At 46.4% G+C, this 24,106-nt stretch overlaps 1 protein-coding gene across 1 annotated transcript in view; it reads left to right on the top strand.

Moving 5' to 3' along the window:
• The first annotated feature begins 276 nt into the window (after positions 1–276).
• LOC129708949 (sortilin-like) overlaps positions 277–24,106 on the top strand; it is a 47,760-nt gene continuing 23,930 nt past the window's right edge. Inside the window, exons 1-8 of the mRNA XM_055655026.1 lie at positions 277–464; positions 14,697–14,756; positions 15,524–15,597; positions 17,225–17,327; positions 18,513–18,677; positions 20,082–20,155; positions 22,092–22,141; positions 23,861–23,988. Coding sequence (XP_055511001.1) covers positions 306–464; positions 14,697–14,756; positions 15,524–15,597; positions 17,225–17,327; positions 18,513–18,677; positions 20,082–20,155; positions 22,092–22,141; positions 23,861–23,988 — 813 coding nt within the window. The 5' untranslated portion in view covers positions 277–305. The remainder of the gene's footprint in view (positions 465–14,696; positions 14,757–15,523; positions 15,598–17,224; positions 17,328–18,512; positions 18,678–20,081; positions 20,156–22,091; positions 22,142–23,860; positions 23,989–24,106) is intronic.

Raw genomic sequence — 24,106 nt, 5'->3', positions numbered from 1 at the left:
ATGTGGATGGGGGTGTGCGTGTTGGATGGAAGCTGCAAACCAAACCTCCTGCACCCATGTACAATGACAATAACATATATTATTATTATTGATGTTGATGGTGTTACGTCACCAGCAGCGCGGGGGCGGTCCCAGCGCCAGGTCACGTGGCCTGATTGACGTGGCGCGTGAGCAATGGGCGCTGGGCCCGGGGGCGGGACATCCGGCGGCGCTGGGTCGGGGGCGGGACATCCGGCGGGCTGGGGCGGGGGCGGAGCGGTCCGCCGGGCGGGTCGGGCTGTTAGTGTCCGCGTCTCCGCCTCGACATGAAGGCACCGCCGCTGTTGGCGGCCTGGACGCTGCTGGTCGCCGCCCTCGCCCTCCTCGCCCTCCGGCTGCCCAGCGGGGTCACAGCGACGGCCGGCGGGGGCGCCTGTCAACGGGGCACCAACTTCCAGGGCGACCTGATCAAGCACACGCACGAGGTGAGCGCGCTCCCGCGGCCGCGCGGCCCATGTACACCTGTCACCACCCACCCCCACCTGCCCCCCCCCCCCACCTGCCCCAACATCACCACCCCACCCCCACCTGCCCCCACCCCCACCTGCCCCCCCCCCACCCCCACCTGTCCCATCGCCACCTGTCACCACCCCCATCCCCACCTGCCCCACCCCCCACCCCCACCCCCACCTGCCCCACCCCCACCTGCCCCACCCCCACCTGTCACCACCCCCACCTGTCCCATCGCCACCTGTCACCACCCCATCCCCACCTGCCCCATCCCCCCACCCCCACCCCCACCTGCCCACCCCCACCTGCCCCACCCCCACCTGTCCCACCCCCACCTGTCCCATCCCCACCTGTCCCATCGCCACCTGTCACCACCCCATCCCCACCCCCACCCCCACCTGCCCCCCCCACCTGCCCCAACCCCCACCTGTCACCACCCCCACCTGTCCCTGCCCCACCTGTCCCAACATCACCTGTCCCTGCCCACCCCCCACCTGTCCCATCCCCACCCCCCCACCTGCCCCACCCCACCTGCCCCCCACCCCCACCTTCCCCATCCCCACCTGTCCCTGCCCCACCCCCACCTGTCCCATCCCCACCTGCCCCACCCCCACCTGCCCCCCCCCCCCCCCACCCCCACCCCCACCTGCCCCACCCCACACCCCCACCTGTCACCACCCCCCACCCCCACCTGCCCCTGCCCCAAGTGTCCCCACATCACCTGTCACCACCCACCCCCACCCCCACCCCCACCCCCTGCCCCACCCCCACCTGTCCCATCCACCCTGCCCCAACCCCACCTGTCCCATCCCCACCTGCCCCCCCCCACCTGCCCCACCCCCACCTGTCCCATCGCCACCTGTCCCCACCCCCCCACCCCCACCCCCACCCCCACCTGCCCCACCCCCACCTGTCCCACCCCCCACCCCCACCCCCACCCCCACCTGCCCCACCCCCACCTGTCCCCCCACCTGCCCCACCCCCCCCTGCCCCACCCCCACCTGCCCCACCCCCACCTGCCCCACCCCCACCACCCCCACCTGTCCCATCGCCACCTGTCACCACACCCCATCCCCACCTGCCCCATCCCCACCCCCCCCCACCCACCTGCCCCACCCCCACCTGTCCCACCCCCCCCCCCACCTGCCCCCCCCCCACCTGTCCCCATCGCCACCTGTCACCACCCCATCCCCCACCTGCCCCATCCCACCCCCCCCCCCCCCCCCCACCTGCCCCACCCCCCACCTGTCACCACCCCCCACCTGTCCCTGCCCCACCTGTCCCAACATCACCTGTCCCTGCCCCACCCCCACCTGTCCCATCCCCACCCCCACCTGCCCCACCCCCACCTGCCCCCCCCCCCACCTGTCCCATCCCCCACCTGTCCCCCACCCCCACCCCCACCCTGTCCCATCCCCACCTGCCCCACCCCCACCTGTCCCTGCCCCACCCCCACCTGTCCCACCCCCACCCCCACCTGTCCCATCCCCACCCTGACCCCCACCCCCACCTGTCCCTGCCCCACCCCCACCTGTCCCACCCCCACCCCCACCTGTCCCACCCCCCACCCCCACCTGTCCCATCCCCACCTGTCCCATCCCCCACCTGTCCCATCCCCACCTGTCCCCTGCCCTGCCCCCCCCACCTGTCCCACCCCCACCCCCACCTGTCCACCCCCACCCCCACCTGTCCCATCCCCACCCCCACCTGTCCCATCCCCCCACCCCCACCTGTCCCATCGCCACCTGTCCCATCCCCCACCCTGCCCCACCCCCACCTGTCCCATCCCCACCTGTCACCACCCCACCCCCACCTGCCCTGCCCCACCCCCCACCCCCACCTGTCCCATCGCCACCTGCCCCACCCCCACCTGTCCCAACATCACCTGTCCCATCCCCATCTGCCCGATCCAGGGTCACCTGGGCCATCCCCACCTGTCCCACCCCACCTGTCCCACCCCACCTGTCCCAGCCCCACCTGCCCCACCCCCCACCTGCCCCACCCCCACCTGTCCCAACATCACCTGCCCCACCCCCACCTGCCCCACCCCCACCTGTCCCCACCCCCCCCTGCCCCACCCCCACCTGCCCCCACCCCCACCTGCCCCATCCCCACCTGCCCCACCCCCACCTGTCCCAACATCACCTGTCCCATCCCCACCTGCCTGCCCCACCCCATCCCCCCCCACCTGCCCCCACCCCCCACCTGCCCCCCCCCCCCACCTGTCCCATCCCCACCTGCCCCACCCCCACCTGTCCCATCCCCACCTGCCCGATCCAGGGTCACCTGGGCCATCCCCACCTGTCCCAGGGCCACTGGTCCCAACATCACCTGTCCCATCCCCATTTGTCCCATTACCACCTGCCTGATCCCCACCTGCCCGACCCGGGCCACCTGTCACCACCTGTCCCAGGGCAACCAGCCCCACCTGCCCGGTCCAGGGCCACCCATGCCATCACCTGCCCTACTAGGGGCTACATGTCCATCACTTGCACTGCCCTGGATGGTGCATTCTCTTTCTCGATCTGAGAGGCGGGTGGTGCAGTTGTGGAGACTTTATTTAAAAAGTAAAAACAACCTGCTGGAGGAAAACATGAGCAAACAAAGTGCTGGAGGAACGCAGGTGGATCAGGCATCCTCTGTGGAGGGGTTGGACAGATGACTTTTCAGGTCAGGACCTTTCTTCAGACAGTCCATTCCCTCCCCAGTTGCTGCCTGACTCATCATTCTGAAGAAGGGCCTCGACCCGAAACATCACCTATTCCTTCGCTCCATAGATGCTGCCTCACCCGCTGAGTTTCTCCAGCATTTTTGTCTACCTTCGATTTTTCCAGTTTTTTCGTAAACACTGAGTTCCTCCAGCACTTTGTGCATTGCACAGGATTCCAGCATCTACAGTTGCTTGAGTCTCCATGCTGGAGGAACTCAGTGAATCAAGCAGTATCTGTGAGTCCTTTGCCAAAGTCTCCAACTGAGGCGTGGACCATCCTTCTACCTCCCACAGATGCTGCTCAACCTGCTGAGCTCCACCAACAGTTTGCAGATGATGTGATCTGGTGTAAAAAAAAACCCAATGTTGGAGTAACTGGAAGGGTCAGGCAGCATCTGGAGGTAGTCTCCAAATCTGAAGAAGGACATTATTGCCATAGAGGGAGTGCAGAGACGGTTCACCAGACTGATTCCTGGGATGTCAGGACTGTCTTATGAAGAAAGACTGGATAGACTTGGTTTATACTCTCTAGAATTTAGAAGATTGAGAGGGGATCTTATAGAAACTTACAAAATTCTTAAGGGGTTGGACAGGCTAGATGCAGGAAGATTGTTCCCGATGTTAGGGAAGTCCAGGACAGGGGGTCACAGCTTAAGGATAAAGGGGAAATCCTTTAAAACCGAGATGAGAAGAACTTTTTTCACGCAGAGAGTGGTGAATCTCTGGAACTCTCTGCCACAGAGGGTAGTTGAGGCCAGTTCATTGGCTATATTTAAGAGGGAGTTAGATGTGGCCCTTGTGGCTAAGGGGATCAGGGGGTATGGAGAGAAGGCAGGTACGGGATACTGAGTTGGATGATCAGCCATGATCATATTGAATGGCGGTGCAGGCTCGAAGGGCCGAATGGCCTACTCCTGCACCTAATTTCTATGTTTCTATGTTTCTATGTAGTGAGATGGCTGACATGTCGGGTAAAAACCCTTGCAGCAGGGCTGCCAAACAATTGCCACCAATGGAGTCACGAGGTGTTTTGTTCCAGATTCCATCATCTACAGTCTCTTGTGTTTCCAGATGTAGAGATTGTTGCATTTAGTGTTTATGTTTCTTGTGCCAACTGCGGCACCTACCGTGACCAGATCTGTTAATGTTGAGGCTGGTCGTACTTTCTGTCTGATGTTGCCATCTGGTTGACAGGAGATTTGTTATGATGTTTTAATGAATGGTTGGTTATCTGTTGGCATCTCCAGTGTCGGTGGGAGTTCTGCACTGTCCAAATGGTTGCCAGATGCGGTGGGTGATGTGGTCTCCGGCCTTGGTTCTGGAAGGATTCCATTCCATTCTCCCACTCCACTGATTCGATCACTCAGGTGCTTTGTGTAAACAATGCTTCCAAGATGTTTTTCTTAACTCGGTCGGCATTAGAGTTGCTGCCTTACAGCGCCAGAGACCCGGGTTTGATCCTGACTGCGGGTGCCGTCTGTACGGAGTTTGTACATTCTCACCGTGACCACGTGGGTTTTCTCTGAGATCTTTGGTTCCCTCCACACTCCAAAGACGTAAAGGTTTGTAGGTCTGAAGAAGGGTTTCGACCCGAAACATCACCCATTCCTTCTCTCCAGAGATGCTGCTTGACCCTGCTGAGTTACTCTAGCATTTTGTGTCTACCTTTGATTTAAACCAGCATCTGCAGTTCTTTCCACAGGTTTGCAGGTTAATTGGCTTGGTATAAATGTAAATTGTCCCTAGTGTGTAGGATAGTGTTGGCGTGCGGGGATCGCTGGTCGGTGCGGAACTGGTGGGCAGAAGCACCAGCTTCTAGACTTTAAACTAAACTAAACTCCACTTTGACGTGCTTGTCAATATTGTCCATTTCCACCTCTCTGCTCACACTCAGAGGAAGGATTGGGTTCACTGTGTGGTGGCATTCCACCTGGCCCAACCTCCGCAGTTGGCAAATAGTCCTCCCTGAATCTCTCGGCTTTAGTAAGATTCTATCACCAGGCAGCTCCTCTCACTTGTCCCCTACCAACCTTTGAAAGAACCATTCCGTCTGTGACACTCATCCACCAACACCACCGTTGGCACTTCCCCTTCTCACCGCACCTTCCTGTGTCAGTAATATCACTATTTCACTGCTTGCATTGTTCAGTCCATCTTGGTTTGCACCCTCTCGTAGTCATTCCTGATTTTCTCATTACCCCGTTAATAGATGTAGCATTGGAAGTTCATAAGAATGAGGCCTTGAGTCAGGGCTTCATCCTACTCAATGTCATGTTATGAAGTGTTGTTTCCTTGAATGTAGGAGCAGGGGATTGATTATCCAGTGTATTCCAGCTAATGGGTCTCGACCCAAAACGTCACCTATTCCTTTTCTCCAGGGATGCTGCCTGACCCACTGAGTTACTGTAGCTTTTTGTGTCTGACCTCAGTTTAAACTAGCATATGCAGTTCCTCCCCACATATATTCCAGCTATTATTCTCTCTGTGACCAAATCAGATCATCTGATGATTATCGCTTGTTATTAGGGAACTTGCTGTATGCTTGTCTTGTTTTGTATGTTGCAACAGTGACTGCGCTTACGAAAATACCTAATTGGCTGAAAAGTATTCTTGCTTCAGCAGAGATAGACACAAAAAGGTGGAGTAACCAACTCAGCAGGACAGGCACCCTCTCTGGAGAGAAGGAATGGGCGACGCTTTGGGTCGAGAACCTTCTTCAGACTTCAATCTTGTTTGAGCAGTGATTGTTTTAAATATTTATTTACCAGTGTTTGCATTTGAAGTGTTTTATAATGTTCTGGGGTCTGACAATGCTCAAGAAATTCCTCCCATTCTCTTCCTAGGATTGCCAGTCTTGAAGTTCGGTTTTACTCTCTTGTATTGCTTTCTCTTTGTATTGGGTCAGACTGAAACTTCCTGTATCAGACTGAAACCTAACTCTTGTCTCGATAGGCGCAGCAGCTGGCCTGTTGAGTATTGCAGCTTTCTGCATTACTCATCCAACCATAGATTATAAACGAAAGCAGAACAAGTGTACATACAGTGCCCTCCATAATGTTTGGGACAAAGACCCGTCATTTATTTATTTGCCTCTGTACTCCACAATTTATAAATAGGAGGTGTTGTTTAGTCAGTAGAACAGTCTTGTTTTACACAAAAAAATACAAGGTGCTTGAGTAAGCGGGTCAGGCAACATCTCTTGAGAACATGGATAAGTAGCCCGAAATGTCGCCTAATCATATTCTCTGGAGATGCTGCCTGACCTGCTGAGTTACTTCAGCACATTGTCTTTTAATGTTATGTCAGAATTTAAACTCTTTAAAGGTTATTAATGAATGGACACTCCTGTAATCCTGTTTGTGCAGTTGAAAATCCTTTGTGTGTGAAAGAATTGTGAACATATTGGTTTTTCACCTCTAACACACCCCATATTCTTTCAAAAAAACAACTTTTAATTAATATAATTCTGTATCCACCATGGGCGTACAAGATTTAAATTTAATTGATATCTCTGGCAGGAGGCTAGACGGTTTATTCCATGAAATTACTGTTATTGGAAATGTGGAAGTGTTTTCAATGTTTTAAGGAGGAATTTCTTTACACAGAGGGTGGTGAATCTGTGGAAATCATTGTCACAGATGGTTGTGATGTCCAAGTCATTAGGTTTTTTTAAAGCAGTTATTGATCCGTTCTTGATTAGTAAGGGCGTCATAGGTAATGGGGAGATGGGTGGGGTTAAGAGGGAAAATCAATCAGCCATAATCGAATGGTGGAGTAGACTAGAGGGGCCAAATGACCTAATTCTGTCCCCATTTGCATATGGTCTTGAACTTGGTGTGTATAAAATAACATTCATGCTCCCTGTATAAACCTTGCTTTATACCTTGTAAAGTGTGGTTAGATGCCGAGTGAGGTCAGTAATTTAGTAGTGGTACAGGGTGTTTCACCTGTTCCTTTGTTTTAAGTCTTGTGTATTTTGGGAAATACTAACAGGCATGTTGAAAAAAAATCATGTTTGGGGTCCTAAACATTCGTTTGGTTTAAAAAATACTTAATTTGATTTTTGATTCAAACCCTGATGATTCATAAATTGCAGCTGTGAAAGTATTGATAGTTTTTTTTGTCAGGTAGGAATTAATCTGCTTTCCTTAAAGTGTGGGGGAGTCTGATGTTGCAGTTTCCCAATTAAACTTGCTTTTGCAGAGGTTGCCAGGTTGATAACATGCTGAGTTTTGCTGCAGTATTTGTGCTGATTACTATTCAAAGCAGTCTTAAATTTATGTACAATTATAATAGCAACTTCGAGTTCTAAAATAATTTCAGAGTTCCATGTCTGAGGAATCTCTGCTTGAGTAGAAAATTGCTGTTTGTAATCTGAGCAGTACTTATCTCGCCATATCCAGCTGAGCTTTTAATTATTTAATCCATTGTGCTGTTGTTGCAATCACTCGCATTGTCAATGTTTAATCCGTTTGTACTGATGGCATCAGTCAGTTTTACTGATGCTGGACATAAAATGCTGGAGTAACGCAGGGGAACAGGCAGCATCTCTGGAGATAAGGATTGGGTGACATTTTGGGTCAAGACCCTTTTTCGTTCCTTCTCTCTCTCTCTCTCGAGATGCTGCCTGTCCCGCTGAGATACTCCAGCATCTTCGGTTTAAACCAGCATCTGCAGTTCCTTGCTATGCACTTTTACTGATGCATCAGACTGGCTTGCTTTTCACCTAACTTTGTTCGTATTTTGTTTTCTTTTTTTGAAAAATCCTGCCGCAATTTGCCTCAACGTCCAGCTTTGTTGGCTTTAATAAATTAATTACTGTTCAATGTGTCGCCAGTTGTTGGCTCATTTTGATTTCAACAAGATGCTTCTTGTGTGGCGTTCTGAGCATCTGAGAAGTTTGCAAAAAAAAAATAATTCTGGAAGCAGAAGCTGTGGTTCTAATAGTTTAAGGCAAAACATGATTATTGAATTGAATTTCCTTTATTGTCATTCAGACCTTACGGTCTGAACGAAATTTCGTGCCTGCAGTCATACATACAATGATACAATAATGAACAACAATAAACACAAATTAACATCCACCACAGTGAGTCCTCCAAACACCTCCTCACTGTGGTGGAGGCAAAAATCCTAGGGCTGCAGTCTCTTCCCTCTTCTCCCTCTGCGCTGAGGCAATTCCCCACCGGGCGATGGTATAAACAGTCCCGCAGCTCACCGAACCCCGCGAACGGGCCGGTTCAAACACTGCGGCCCGGGGTGGTCGAAGCCGCCGCACCTCCAGTCCAGCACACGCAGCCGCTGGCCCGCGGCTGAACCCAGGACGCTGGACACCGCCGCCAGAACGTCACCCCAGCCACCGGAGCACCGTCCCAGCCCCCGGACCGGATCGCCCTCACGTGAGTACCGTTCCACCCTCAGGCTGGGCCACTCCAGCGGGAGTGCCGTTCCACCCTCAGGCTGGGCCACTCCAGCGGGAGTGCCGTTCCACCCTCAGGCTGGGCCACTCCAGCAGGAGTGCCGTTTCACCCTCAGGCTGGGCCACTCCAGCGGGAGTGCCGTTCCACCCTCAGGCTGGGCCACTCCAGCGGGAGTGCCGTTCCACCCTCAGGCTGGGCCACTCCAGCGGGAGTGCCGTTCCACCCTCAGGCTGGGCCACTCCGACGGGAGTGCCGTTGGGCTGGGCCACTCCAGCCCCTCACCATGCCGCTCTCACGGGAGCACCGTTCCATCCCGGGCTGGGCCGGGAGCGAGCCCAGGACGAGTCCTGTCAGCTGCCTCCAGAGTCCCGAGGTCGCCGGCTCCGCTAGGCCTCAGCGTAGACGGAGGCAAAGAAGGGGGATACGACAAAAGGTCGTATTCCCCCGAAGGGAGTGACAGCAGCCCCCGTTTCACCCCCCACCCCCCTCCCCACATAAACACAGCCTAAAAACCAAAAACATAACTAGAGAAAAACGAAAAAAAACAATACAAAAAAGTTAAAACCAACGGACTGCAGGCGAGCCGCTGCTGCCAGGGCAGCGCCGCCACTTCCGGACATGCTGAGTGAGGTCAGTAATTGAGTAATAGTACAGGCGCGGTGGAGTTGCTGTTAGGAAACCTGAACGGAAACCTCTGGAGACTCTGCGCGCCACTCAAGGTTTCCGTGCGGTTCCTGGAGGTTGCAGGTGGTTGCCGGAGGTTGCAGGTAGTGGAAGCAGGTAGGGAGACTGACAAAAACCTCCGGGAACTGCACGGAAACCTTGGGTGGGGGCACAAAGTCTCCAGAGGTTTCCGTTCAGGTTTCTTAAGTGGGACAGGGGCTTACAGCACTAGAGCCCCGGTTTGATCCTGTCTACGGGTGCAGTCTGTACGGAGTTTGTTTTACGGGTTGAGACCCGAAACGTTGCCTATTTCCTTCGCTCCATAGATGCTGCCTCACCCGCTGAGTTTCTCCAGCATTTTTTCATTTGTTTTGATTTGTATGTTGGCAACTAGAATTATTTTGCTGAAACCTTTCTAATTTTAATTTACTGAGTGGCAGTAATGTTACATAAATCTAAACAGAATATCTGATTTTTTTTAAATCTTCCATAGTAAAAGAAAAAAAGTGGTTCCTATTCTGAATTACTCAAACTCGAGCTCAACTACAAGTTCTGTTAATTTATTTTAGTTGTTGCTTCAAAAATTTTGGAGGTCTGTAAAACCAAAAGCTTGGTCAAAGTCAAATAATGGACTAAAACTGTAGGTTATATCTGAACTTGTTTTAGTTTAGTTTATTATTGTGTAACAAGGTACAGTGAAAAGTTTTTGTTTGTATGCTATCCATTTGAAGAAAAGACTGTGCATGATTACAGAAAGATACAGTACAGAACAGAAATAAACTCTGTGACTCTGCACCATTTCATCAACTGCCCATTTACACTAATCCAACATAATCCTTTTCTAAAATTCCCCCTGCACATCTCATCATTGTCTCCCAATTCAATGCGTTCCACATCGGTTGAATTCCTACAGCATTTTGTGTTCTGCACAAGATCCTGGCATCTGCAGTTCCTTGTGCCCCCAACACGCTCAGATTGTACCACTCAGCGACACACTTGAGGACAATTCACAGCGGCCAGTTAATCTACCGACCAGCAACTCGCTGAAAACAGTGCCGTGAGGGAAACAGTTAACATTCTCGGTCAATGACCCATTTGGAACCCGCTGAGCGGTTGTTGTCTTTGCAGATTTCAAGTTTAACAGGGTTTTAAGAAAAAGGATACCGCAAATAAGATTGAATGTGCTCGGTTTGTAGCTTGCCTTGGCTTTCTGGTTTTGGTTGTCATGGTAACATGGGTTGTCATGGAATTCTCTGCCACAGAAGGTGGTTGAGGCCAGTTCATTGGCTATATTTAAGAGGGAGTTAGATGTGGCCCATGTGGCTAAAGGGATCAGGGGGTATGGAGAGAAGGCAGGTACAGGATACTGAGTTGGACGATCAACCATGATCATATTGAATGGCGGTGCAGGGCCGAATGGCCTACACCTGCACCTATTATTTTAATGTTTCCATAGCTCCCAAAACCAGACATTTCAACAGGATATAAATTGCCATGTACACATTAAACTTATTTTTCAACTTTGCAGAATGTTTGCGGGGCATGATACCATAAAACTAGCTGCACTGTTCACTTTAATTTGCAAGGTTATTGAATTTTCCTGTCTGATACAAAAGTAGATATCCGGTGTTGTCTGCATTTAAATACAGAAGATTATTATGTAATTGGGTCCCTTCCTAGTTCAATGTCCGTACTGTGACTTGGTTTTGTTTCATTGTACGTTGAGTTTGGCTGTTTGGCAGAGTTTTCCATTGGTATGGCAGGTTATCAAATACAAAATAGACAAAAATGCTGGAGATACTCCCCGCATCTGAAGCGAAGGAAATAGGCGATGTTTCGGGTCGAGACCCAAGGGTTGTCATGGTAACCCTTGGATCTCGGAAACGTTGCCATTTCCTTCATCTCACCCGCTGAGTTTCTCCAGAAGCATCTGGAAATAAAGGCGATGTGTTTGGGAATTTGAACGATGACCCAGGTCAGCATTGTGGTCATGGTGTAACCATTGGATCTAGTTTCGACACGAACTGTCGTAACTCAGCAGGTTCCAGAATTCCTGGAGAATCCAGTGAAGTCACAGCAATTGCGAGCCTCACCCACTGAGTTTCTCCAGCATTTTTGTCTACCTTCGATTTTCCAGCATCTGCAGTTCCTTCTTAAAAATATTCTGCACCCTGGTATTTTTCTCTTTGCACTGCCTGTTGTACCTGTGTACGGCTTGTTTTGTACACGTATATTATGATTTGACTGCATAGCACGCAAACAAGGTTTATTGCTGTGTTTTGGTACATGTTTGAGCAATAAACCTTTACCAATGTTGTGAAACAATAGGGTTTGTTTCACTTCTATGTATCCTATCTTGTTTGTGATTCTAGATTAACAACGTTTGTGCGTTGACTTAAGGGTGAATTACGGTATTTTTGTGAATAATTATGTTAGACTTTGTTTCATTTCCTCGTGATTGGGGAATCTGCTAATTTAATCTACATTTTTGTTTTATGCCCTATGGGGTTGCCCTAAAGAAACATAGTTGGTTGAACTCTAATCTTAATTCTTTCAACTGCAGGACATGCATCTCCCAGAGTTAGTTTTCTGGCCAGTGTTTGTAAAATCGAACTAAAACAAAGAATGGCCTAACTGAATGGCCAGTTAGTTACCCTTGACAAGGAGCTTCAGCTGAATCTAAAGTGGCATCTCCCAGGGCTTTCATTTATTTGTAGATCTGTTTTTTTTTTTTGGAATGAGATAGTTAACTTATGTTGTGCTTGAAATGTTAAGAAACATTCAGTTTAAAACAAAAAACTGCCAGTTTGAAAATCCCTTTCAGAGTTGAATCTCTGCTTGTCCTTTGAGTATATTTGCAAATTAATTGTTATATATGGAAAATAAGGGCACTTCTGATTATCGGAGTAGCTTGCTTGATTTGGAAATTTAGTCACAATCGCCCCTCCTATAACACGCGGTGTCCACAGGGAGTATGGAGGCCTTCCGTGAACGCTGGTCACCGCGCGCGGGAGGTCAAGTGTTGTATTGATAAAGATGGCAATATATTAATTTGATGATCGTTTGTTTGTAAACTGTCAACATAGGCAGTCTTTGATTGTGTTAATACTCTGTATGTTTATTTTTATTTTTTGAATAAAAGTATTTGTATAATTTAAAAAAAAAGTGAAACGGATTGCAGCCAACAAAATGCTAACTGAAGAAGTTTCTCCTTGTCCCTCTTGGATGACCTGTATTTAATTAAAGTTCCATCGCTATTGTGTTTTTGTTCGTATGTTTTTAGAATCTGTAATAGTTGTTTCAATTCATTCCAGTACTGTTTTTCTTCAGCAAAAGGTTTACACAAAACCTGTGGGAATACAGTACAATATAATTGTGTAGAAATAATGTAAAATTGTAATTTAATCCATTTCTATTCAGAGTACTGGTGGAAACATGTACACCAGTACAGTGAGATGTCAGTTTAGGACAATCCAAGCTGGTTTTGTTTTTCATCGTTTCCAGTCTGCCCATTCATTTCTGTAAAGGTAGAAAGGATGATAAATCATTAAGGTAGATCTGCACTTTTTAAAAGCAAAATCAATGTTGCTGTCACCACTAGGGCCTGTTTTCATTGCCTGATATCAATCGCCTTTGATAAGGTGACTGTGATCTGCTGCTGTTCTTATCATGATGGCCATCCCACAATGCTGCAGTTATATGTCCACGTCAGTAAGTGATTGGGAAGGGAACCACATATTCCTCCGAATAAAATGAAGTACCTTTAGAGAGGAGATGAGGAGCAAATTCTTTAGCCAGTGGGTAGTGAATCTGGAATTTGTTGCCACGAACGGCAAAGTCATTGGGTATTTTTAAGGCAGAGATTGAGAGATTTTTGATCAGTAAGGGCGTCAAGGCAAGAGAATGGGGTTGAGGGGAAAGATAGATCAGCCATGATTGAACGATGGAGTAGACTTGATGGGCCGAAGGGCCTAATTCTGCTCCTATGATTTCTGAAGTTGCTACTTTCATCAGCATTGATACAGGTCATTGATTTAGGAAGTGCTGTCAGGGAAGCCTTGGATAGACGATTACAGGTGATGAATGAATATTTTGAGGGAAGGGTTGGGTGCTAATGACGAGGGTTGCCTTGGCCTGGATAGTTTCGGTTGGTTGGAGCTGCACTCCTCTGATCAAGTGGGGAGCTTTCGATCTTGCTCCTGATTTGCATCTTCTATTAGTGATGGGAAGTTTAGGAAAGTTGGGAAGTGGGTTGCTGACATGTTACCCAATCTCTGATTAGCTATTGTCACCGTACTATTTGTGAAGCTGGTTTCAGTCATTGATTCTTGTGGTGGTGGGATCTCAGTGGTAGGTCATAGTATTTGAAGGGTCAATGGTTATTTGGCGAATGTGTTGCAATTGGAACTGCAACTTGCAGGAATGTAAATGGGAGCAGAGTTGCACCAGCTTTTACCCTTGAACTTAATCCACCAGTATATCGGATCCAGGCTGTTCTGATCCAGGCTTGGCTCAGAATTGGCAATAAATAATTGGCTGTTGTTTACCTCTCTGGTCCCCATAACCCTTCTGTTCTTGCTATTAGTTTCGTATTGTCATGGATACCGAGGTACAGTGAAAAGTTGTCCATTCACAGATTTTTTCTCTCAGTCAATCTTGATCTTGAATATAATTAATTTGTGTTTCAGCTCCTGCTAGTTAGAGAATTTCAATGATTTACAACTCTCTCAACAAAGAAATTATTCCTTTTTAATTGCATGATATCTCATTGTGAATTGATGCTTCCTAGTTCTCTATCTCCACAAGGGAACCATCCTCCCAGAATCTAAGAGATTGGGTGCTTATCGAACCGTTACTGTGCTTCAATAAAATAACTCAAATAATATCAGCTGAATTATTGATCCTCTCATTTTCTTAGAAAATACAAGGATACGAATCACGATCAGCTTTCAACAACTATAGTGATATTGACCAATCAATCTGCCAACCTGTGCAACTTTGGGAGGTGGCAGAGAACTGGGGAAATTCACAGGGTAACAGGGAGAACTTGCAACCTCCACATCACACTGCAGCTCAGGAGATAAAGGATGGATGACGCTTCTAGTCAGGACCTTTCTTCAGACTGCTCAGGACTTAGTGCGCTGATTAGAGCTTTTGGGTAGCTTCAAGACAATTACTACGGGTGTCAGATGTTATGGGGAGAAGGAAGGAGAATGGGCTTAGGAGGGAGAGATAGATCAGCCGTGATTGAATGGCGGCATAGACTTGATGGGCTGAATGGCCTAATTCTGCTCCCATCACTTATGACAAGACCTACTGTGTCCAACAGTATAAATATAATGCGGAATATGACCGGACTTTAACTTTTTAGTTCTTTGCAATAAAAATGCTAAATGTATTCTTTATTTCTGCAGTACCGGTTTGTGGATCTGAGTGGAACTGTGACGTTGGCATGGGTCGGCGATGGAACTGGTGTAAGTATTAACCGAGCTGTTTAGTTTTAGTTTTTACGTGTGTGTGTGTACGTTGGTATGCGGTTGTATCCACGGAAAAAATTGCTCTGTAAATTTTTTTCTTGCTGAAACGAAGAAATAACTCCCAAGAGTTATTTAAATTTAAATAATTTAAAACAAAATCTTTAATGTCTCACATCAAAGAGAGTTTCTGTGTGTAGGAAGGAACTGCAGATGCTGGTTTAAACCGAAGATAGACACAAAAAGCTGGAGTAACTCAGCGGGTCAGACAGCACCTCTGAAGAAAAGGAATAGGTGACGTTTCGAGTTGAGACCCTTCTTCAGACTCAAGAAGAGTCTCAACCTGAAGTGTCACTTATTCCTTCTCTCCAGAGATGCTCTGACCCGCTGAGTTACTCCAGATTTTTGTGGCTCTATCATCGAAAGAAAGTTTCTGGATTGTTTAAACATAGATCTCGTGGAAGTAAGGTAAATCTGTTTAAATTTGAGAAAACAGACCTTAGATTTAACCAGCGCACATGTTGAAATTTTAATTAAGGTATCGGGTGACTGAAATTTAGTATTTTGGTTACGCAGCATCTCAGGAGAGAAGGAACAGTCTAATGAAGGGTCTTGAGGTGAAACGTCACCTATTCCTTTTCTCCAGAGACGGTGCCTGACTCGTTGAGTTACTCCAGCATCTTCGTGGGCAACACATTGCTTTGATAATGGGCTGGTGGAGTTAAATGATGGGGTTTAACTGTATTTAATGTGTTTTTCATTCGCAGGTGCTCTTAGCATTAACCACATTTCGGGTGCCCTTCTTGGGAATTAAATTTGGACAGTCACGGCTGTACAGAAGGTAATGTTCGTTTTCATCTTTCAATGTCTTTTTAAAATGGAAATTTGGACTGTCTATGGTAGCTACTTTAAAAAGTTTGAAGCCAGTTATTGATTGTTGCTCAATTGGAAGGTGTGGTGCTGAGATTTGGGTAAGTGTAAGAGACCAAGGGCAGAAGTTGGAGTGGAATGGAGATGGAAGCAACAGATAAACATAGAAAATAGGTGCAGGAGGAGGCCATTCGGCCCTTCGAGCCAGCACCGCCATTCATTGTGAGCATGCTGATCGTCCCCTATCAATAACCCGTGCCTGCCTTCTCCCTATATCCCTTGACTCCACTAGCTCCTAGAGCTCTGTCTAACTCTCTCTTAAATCCATCCAGTGACTTGGCCTCCACTGCCCTCTGTGGCAGGGAATTCCATAAATTCACAACTCGCTGGGTGAAAAAGTTTTTTCTCACCTCAGTCTTAAATGACCTCCCCTCCTAATAACTAGGAGTTCAGATCACCCTTGGTGCAGATTGAATAGTGCTGTTCCCAAAAGGGTTTGCCTGATCTGCGTTCAGTATCCCCACTGTAGAGGATGCAGTTTAGTTAGGCTGTTGAGTCACTTTTTGGATAGTTGACACAGCGTGACAATTTCTTCCGGAATAGCATGACATTTTAACTATTAACTGTATTCCTGTTTCAAACCTGTATTTTCTAAACATTAATGGCTACCCATTTGCTGGGATTTTGATATAATCGTGGCTCTAAATTGAGTCGAATAGATTTTGCTTTAATTTAATTACCTGTTCTTCGGGTAGTTAAAATTAAAAAATAACATTAAAAGTAAAATTAAGATCTTGGCAGATTGTGTCCAGGATGTGACAAGAGTAGGAAAAGAAAAGAAAAGGTGCCACAGACTAGTTCACCTGATGTATCAAATTGCTGGAATCTATCATTAAGGATGTGCTAACATGGAATCCAGTTGCTGTAATGTATTTGGATTTTTAAAACAAAGTACCAAGCAAGAATGTTTGCGGCTCAGTAAAGGATTGCAGGCTGTGTATGGGCATGGGCAGTGAATCTGTGGAAGAGCAGTCAGGATACAAGGGTTATTGTTAGACTGGCAGACTCACTAGGATGTTGCAACATTTACAATTTGTCAATATAATCAAGATGAAAATGTGCAGGATATGCATGTTTGCTCACGGTGCAGTGAAGGACTGAGCTGTGAGAATTTGCAAGTTGGCAGAGTGAGGGCAAGAGAGGGATTAACAGGGCCAGACTATGGGAGTCTGTTTCCAACCAGCTAGTGCACCCACCCTTCTCAGGAGAGGGGCTCCAGCACTTATAAATGGGAGATATTTTTAATGGAGAGTCTTTAGTGTCATTCATTAATCCCAACATAACAATCATCCACTACCTGGAATATGCTTTAGGACATGGAATCCCAGGAATTGGGGATGAGGTGACCAGGAGGCACTAGATCAGCTCCATCTTGGGAGACAGTGGATCGGGCGTAAGGGTGACATGGCCTACATCTGCATTTCTTAATTTCCATTGTTGATGTTCTAGGACACGATGTGGGTGCAATATGTTAATTAAGGCATTTTTAATAGTTATTTACTTTATATTTAGCGTCACATACTTTAAATTTCTTTCAGCGATAATTACGGGAAGAACTTCTCTGATATTACAAAATACATCAACAATACTTTCATTCGCACTGAATTTGGAATTGCTATTGGTCCTGAAAACTCTGGAAAGGTAAATTCCTCTTGCTTGCTAGATCCATTCGTAAAGACTGGCGACTGGAAGTTCTGGGTTACCCCTCCTTGAGATAATGTATGGAGAAATCACCCAGTCTTGCCTTTTAGAGTCATAGAGAGAGGGCAGCACAGTGGCACAGCAGTAGAGTTGCTGCCTAACAGCACCAGAGACCCAGGTTCAATCCTGTCTCCAGGTGCTGTCTGTACGGAGTTTGTCCATTCTCTCTGTGACCACATGGGTTTACATCCGGGTGGAAACCTCCAGTTTCCTCTCACATTCCACATTGAATAAATTGGGATTTCAATTAGATGCACATCTGTCCACAGGCATTCAGTTGATTTGAAACGTCTTTGTGAAGATGGTATATATCAACTTGCTTTTGTAAATGTGTGGCTATTGGTTAAACCTCGTACTCAGAAGCACGTTGTTAATGTGGATCTCTCAGAACTCGGTGGCAAAGCACAGAACGGGACTTTTGACCCACAGAGTCCACGCTGGCCACAGAGTCATTGCTTATTCTAATCCTATTTTATCCTATTTTAATTTTCCTCTCACATCCAGGAATTGTCCTTGAGATTCTACCACTCGCCCACATACAATGGGCAATATACCCTTTTGGGAGCATGCTGAGAAAAGCCACGTGGCTGCAGGGATAATGGTCATTCTATAGTGACTGCATGTGGTCATGCCCATTCCATAGGGACAGCACTAAGGTCATAAGGAATAGGAGTAGAATTAGGCCATTCGGCCCATCAAGTCTACTCCGTCATTCGATCATGGCTGGTCCATCTCTCCTAACCCCATTCTCCTGCTTGCTCCCCATAACCTCTGACACTATTCTTTACTATTCAAGAACCTTATCTATCTCTGCCATAAAAATATCCACTGACTTGGCCTCCACCACTTTCTGTGGCAGAATTCCACAGATTCACCACCCTCTGACTAAATACATTTCTCCTCATCTCCTTCCTAAAAGAACGTCCTTTAATTCTGAGGCCTCTCAACTCTGGTCCTAGACTCTCCCACTAGTGGAAACATCACACTAGAGTTGGGATTGAACCAGAGCTGTGAAGCAGCAGCTTTATCTGCCCCAGTGTACCTCCCATACTGTGAGAGGATTGACAAAATAACTTGACAACATGGCCTGCATTTCAAATGTGACTTTAAGTGTGTTCTTTACAGGTGATCCTTACAGCTGATGTGTCTGGAAAGAGCAGTGGAGGAAGAATATTCAGATCAAGTGACTTAGGAAAGAATTTTATCCCCACAAACCTTCCTTTCCACCCACTGTTGCAAATCCTTTATCATTCAACGGATTCAGAACATCTGCTGGCATTAAGCATATACGTAAGTGACCTGAAGCGAAAATGGTTGTTAATTGTTTAGGAAACACTTTTCAATTTCCAGTTAAGGCTTCACTGAATAAGAGATACATTATTGTTTCATACATGAAAAACAGGTACATTTAGTATTTGTACATTGGCAGTATACTTAAATTCTGTGCTATACAAAACAGTCACAGCCACCCTGTACCCAAAAAGGTACAGTGGTGCAGTGGCAGAGTTGCTACCTAAGAATGCTCGAGACCTGAGTTTGATCGTATGGAGTTTTTACATTCTCCCTGTGACCACGTGGGTTTTTACCCGGGTGCTTCTGTTTCCTCCAAAGACGAAAAGGTTTGTAGTTTAATTGGATTTAATAAAAATTGTAAATTGTCCCAAGTACATAGGATAGCGTTCGAGACCATACTGATCGCTGGCCAGTATGGACTCAGTGGGCCAAAGGGCCTGTTTTTGCTTGATATCTTTAAAGTTAAAGTAGTCCCTTCTCAAATCCTATAATCTCATGAAATGGCTTTGGCATTTATTTCTCCAGTGATGCAGCCTGGCCCGCTGAGTTAGTCCAGCACTTTGTCCTTTTGGTTGTGATCTGCAGCTCCTTGCGTTCACAGTTTGTTATCAACTAAGTTCTCTAGAATTTAGGAGATTGAGAGGGGATCTTATAGAAACTTACAAAATTCTTAAGGGGTTGGACAGGCTAGATGCAGGAAGATTGTTCCCGATGTTGGGGAAGTCCAGGACAAGGGGTCACAGCTTAAGGATAAGGGGGAAATCATTTAAAACCGAGACGAGGAGAACTTTTTTCACACAGAGAGTGGTGAATCTCTGGAACTCTCTGCCACAGAGGGTAGTTGAGGCCAGTTCATTGGCTATATTTAAGAGGGAGTTAGATGTGGCCCTTGTGGCCAAGGGGATCAGAGGGTATGGAGAGAAGGCAGGTACGGGATACTGAGTTGGATGATCAGCCATGATCATATTAAATGGCGGTGCAGGCTCGAAGGGCCGAATGGCCTACTCCTGCACCTAATTTCTATGTTTCTATGTTTCTAAGTTTGCATCCAACCTATGCCCTGTTTAAAGACCAGATTTTCTCCCCTTTATCCACCTCTTTGGTTGTCACCGTCAAGAGTAATCTAACATTGATTTATTACTGGAATTGGAGTTGAGCAGAGAGAGGGGGAGGGAAATAAGAAAAGGCCATTGTTTCAGCCAAAAAGTGTTAGGGTTTTCAAATTTAATTTTGTCAGTGTACTGGGAATGTTTAAACAACAAAAACCCTGCCTTTTAAAATGTGCCCTGATGCAGGTTTATACCATTATATAAATAAGAACATTTTAGCATTTAGTTTATTCTTGATACATTGATTTATGCGATTGTGTTTCTGCCTGACTTATTATTCGTGACATTCCAGAACGTGTTGTGGTTTTCCTCTGATTTTGGTGAATCGTGGAAAAAGATTCATGACTTTGTGTGTCTTGTTAAGTGGTAAGTATAACTTGTCTGGTAGTTGTCTTAGTGATGGAGTTTATTTACATTTGCAGTAAATAAGTAGATGCATTTTCATTTAACTTGGCAACATTTTCAAGTATAATATGGTCCAAACTCTCTGTAAAAGTGAAGTGAAAAGACAATTATAATATTTGGAAGTGGACAAAAATGCTGGAGAAACTCAGCGGGTGAGGTAGTGTCTCTGGAGCGAAGGAAATAGGCTATCATTTAGAGGATGGGGAGTTTATAAAGCAGGTCCAAGGAGTTTGTTTGAAGGTCTTAAACCAGTTTGTATTAAGTGGAAGAGATTACATGGGCAGAACTGAAGGTTACTGGTTGAAATATTACAGCAGTAATTCAACGGAGGCGAAGATATAGGGATTTGCAATTTGAGAACGAGGAATTTGAATTTAATTTTTTGAAAGGGAAAAGCAATTTGGGTTTGTTCATCTTTCTTAGTTATTTAGAAACATAGAAACATAGAAATTAGGTGCAGGAGTAGGCCATTCGGCCCTTCGAGCCTGCACCGCCATTCAATATGATCATGGCTGATCATCCAACTCAGTATCCCGTACCTGCCTTCTCTCCATACCCCCTGATCCCTTTAGCCACAAGGGCCACATCTAACTCCATCTTAAATATAGCCAATGAACTGGCCTCAACTGGCTTCAAATAGGGCCGAAACCCAAAGGAAATAGGCAACGTTTCGGGTCGAAACCCGAAGGGTTTCGGGACGAAACGTTGCCTATTTCCTTCGCTCCATAGATGCTGCTGCACCCGCTGAGTTTTTGGCTGTTCATCCAACTCAGTATCCCGTACCTGCCTTCTCTCCATACCCCCTGATCCCTTTAGCCACAAAGGCCACATCTAACTCCCTCTTAAATATAGCCAATGAACTGTGGCCTCAACTACCCTCTGTGGCAGAGAGTTCCAGAGATTCACCACTCTCTGTGTGAAAAACGTTCTTCTCATCTCGGTTTTAAAGGATTTCCCCCTTATCCTTAAGCTGTGACCCCTTGTCCTGGACTTCCCCAACATCGGGAACAATCTTCCTGCATCTAGCCTGTCCAACCCCTTAAGAATTTTGTAAGTTTCTATAAGATCCCCTCTCAATCTCCTAAATTCTAGAGAGTATAAACCAAGTCTATCCAGTATTTATTGCCCATCCTTAAATGGAAGAAAGGCCACTTGAAGTAGCTGGGAATAGTTGGCCTGGCCAGTGGGCTGAGGCAAGTGGCCTTCCATCCATTTAAAGATCAGAGGTGAGGATGTTCTGTTTAAGGTGAGAGGGGCAACATTTAATAGCAACATAAGGAGCGAATGCTTCACTCAAGGTGGTGGGTACAGGGAAACCAGGTTCCAGGGGAGGTCGTTGTGGTAGAAGCATTTAAAAGGATAGGAAAGATTTAGATGTATACGAGCCAAATGAGATTAACTTAGATGTTGCATCTTGGTCAGTATGCACAAGTTGTTTCCGTGTGGTATAATTCTTGTATTGGTGTTTAGCAGGCGGCTTGTGTCATGGCCTAATATTAGTATATTGAGCTATTTCAAAACAATTGGGGAATGATGAATTAGTATTGGCTATGTAAGTTATGAAACTTGGATGTAATGCTATTTGCTCCTTGTCTGACCAGTTAACCTTGTGATCGTTATTAATCTTATCAAAGAAACGCTGTTTGCTATTTGCTGTTGGCAAAGGTAAACTATTGGTATCTGATAATGGGCGTAAGTTCTCCTGTCTATCTGATGTACACGAGGAAAACTAAACCCGTTCCATTTATTAACTATTTAATGACAATGTAAATTAATGTTTCAAACTCAAAGGTTTTACTTCCATTGCTTGATTTAGTTGCAACTTTTAATACCTTTTATTTCTTCTGCTTCAGTAACATTATTTTCATTTGTTTCTTTGTGTTTTTTTCTCCCCCAGGGGACCAAATAATACAATTTTCTTCACTACCCATCTGAATGGATCTTGCAGTAAGTTACCTCCACCATGTCCTTAAATCCCATTTCCTAATACCTCAAGAGGAACTCGTTAATGTTTCCATCCTGCTTCATAGTCCAAGGTGTAAAGTTGATACACGGGTCACATACTCTTTGCTCTTGAATGCTTCTAGGGTATGTTTGTATCTGTTGAGAGTTCGTATGAATGATTAGGATTTAATCATGTCGAGTTAAGCAGCGGTTTGGTATGAGGGTCATGGTTTGAGTTAAATCGTGGTTTGTCTCCATTCTCAAACTAAGCTACCTCCATCAGTCTTTGTGGCAATAAATTGCGTGCTTTGTCTGTGTTTTTTATTTATTTGCTTATCTTTATTATTTTACCGTGGATGTTTCGTTAGCTTTAGAAATGTTTGAATGCTGCACTGACTGGCTGACATTTTAAATTTCGTTGTACATGGCCCATGTTACAATGACAATAAAGAAACTATTCTATTCTATTCTAAATAAAACAGCAAAAATACCGACAAACTTGCAGTACCCTCAAGTTTATTTAAATAGTGTGCAACTTCACAGAAGTGCTTGCCTCTCTTGTTCAGTTTTGTTGGCTGAGTTACCTAGACAACATCCTTGGTGCCACTTTAAAGGGAAATTAAAGGTATCAGTTATTTAAAATGTTGTTGCAAAAATAATCAACTTTTCTGTATATCTCTTTTGCTTCACCTGTCCAAGAATCTCTCGCTTCTTGTGTGCATGGTTACAGTTAACTGCAACGGTCTTTTGACCTGTGGGATCTTCCTGCCTGGAACCGACTGCATCCTTAAGGGCCAGTCCCACTTTTACGACCTCTGCCGAGTTTGCCCTTGACTCACACTCGCAGCATGGTCGTCACGAGGTCGTAGGTAGTTCGTAATAGGTCGTGATGCTAGCCGTAGATACTCGTGGCATCAAGTAGGTCGGGGCGTTTTTCTAACCTGATGAAAAATGTCCACGAGTAAAAAAGGTAATGAATTAGGTCGTGAAAGTGGGACAGGCCCTTCAGCTGATGAGCAAAATAGTTGGCACCTGAATCAATGTATCCATCCGCAATAATGGCATGCATTAATTTTCTTTCACTATACTTGTGAATGCTGATTTTTAGTTGATGTAGCTGTTTTTTAGTTGTTTTCCCATTGTCGTTAGCATTGAGCCTGCTTGCAGAATCACAGTTCAGCATCAAGTCATTTTCTACTCAGCACCAGAGACACACAGTAAGGATTTGGCTTTAAAACACAAGAGATATCTTAACTGGGTGACCAGCTTTTAGTTTGTCATGCAAAACTATTTTTGTTCAAATAAACTGAAGCTGATGCTTGTATTTGTTCCTGCTTTGCAAATTGATGTTGTAAATATTCTAGTAAATTCAACGTGTGCAGTCTGTCTGATAGAGCGGCACGGTGGCGCAGCGGTAGAGTTGCTGCCTCACAGCACCAGAGACCCGGGTTCGATCCCGACTACGGGCGCTGCCTGTACGGAATTTGTACGTTCTCCCCATGACCTGCGTGGGTATTTTTCCAAGATCTTCGGTTTCTTCCCACACTCCAAAGACGTACAGGTTTGTAGGTTAATTGGCTTGATATAAATGTAAATTGTCCCTAGTGTGTGTAGGATAGTGTTAATGTGTGGGGATCACTGGTCGGTGCAGACTCGGCCTGTTTCCGCACTGTATCTAAAAACTAAAAAAAAAACTAATGTCTATGGCAATTTTCTTTGCAGCTGCAAGGGGCTTGTTGGAGCTTAGAAGAACGGATGATTTTGGAAGTACAATCAAGATACTTGCATCAAAAATTTACTCATTTGGACTAGGAGGGTGTTTCCTCTTCGCTTCAGTTATGACAAACAAGGTAAAAATTAATGCAATATTTCCAGACATGTCCCTACCAATATTTAAACCGTTTTTAATTTGGCTTTGAAAGGTTTTATTTTCTCCTCTAGCTGGTTACCTCTTTATTTCTCCCCCCC

This window comes from Leucoraja erinacea, chromosome 24 (assembly GCF_028641065.1).
Source record: "Leucoraja erinacea ecotype New England chromosome 24, Leri_hhj_1, whole genome shotgun sequence".
NCBI lineage: Eukaryota > Metazoa > Chordata > Chondrichthyes > Rajiformes > Rajidae > Leucoraja > Leucoraja erinaceus.
Note: the sequence above shows the minus strand (reverse complement) of the source record. Positions and strands in the feature narration are given on the sequence as shown.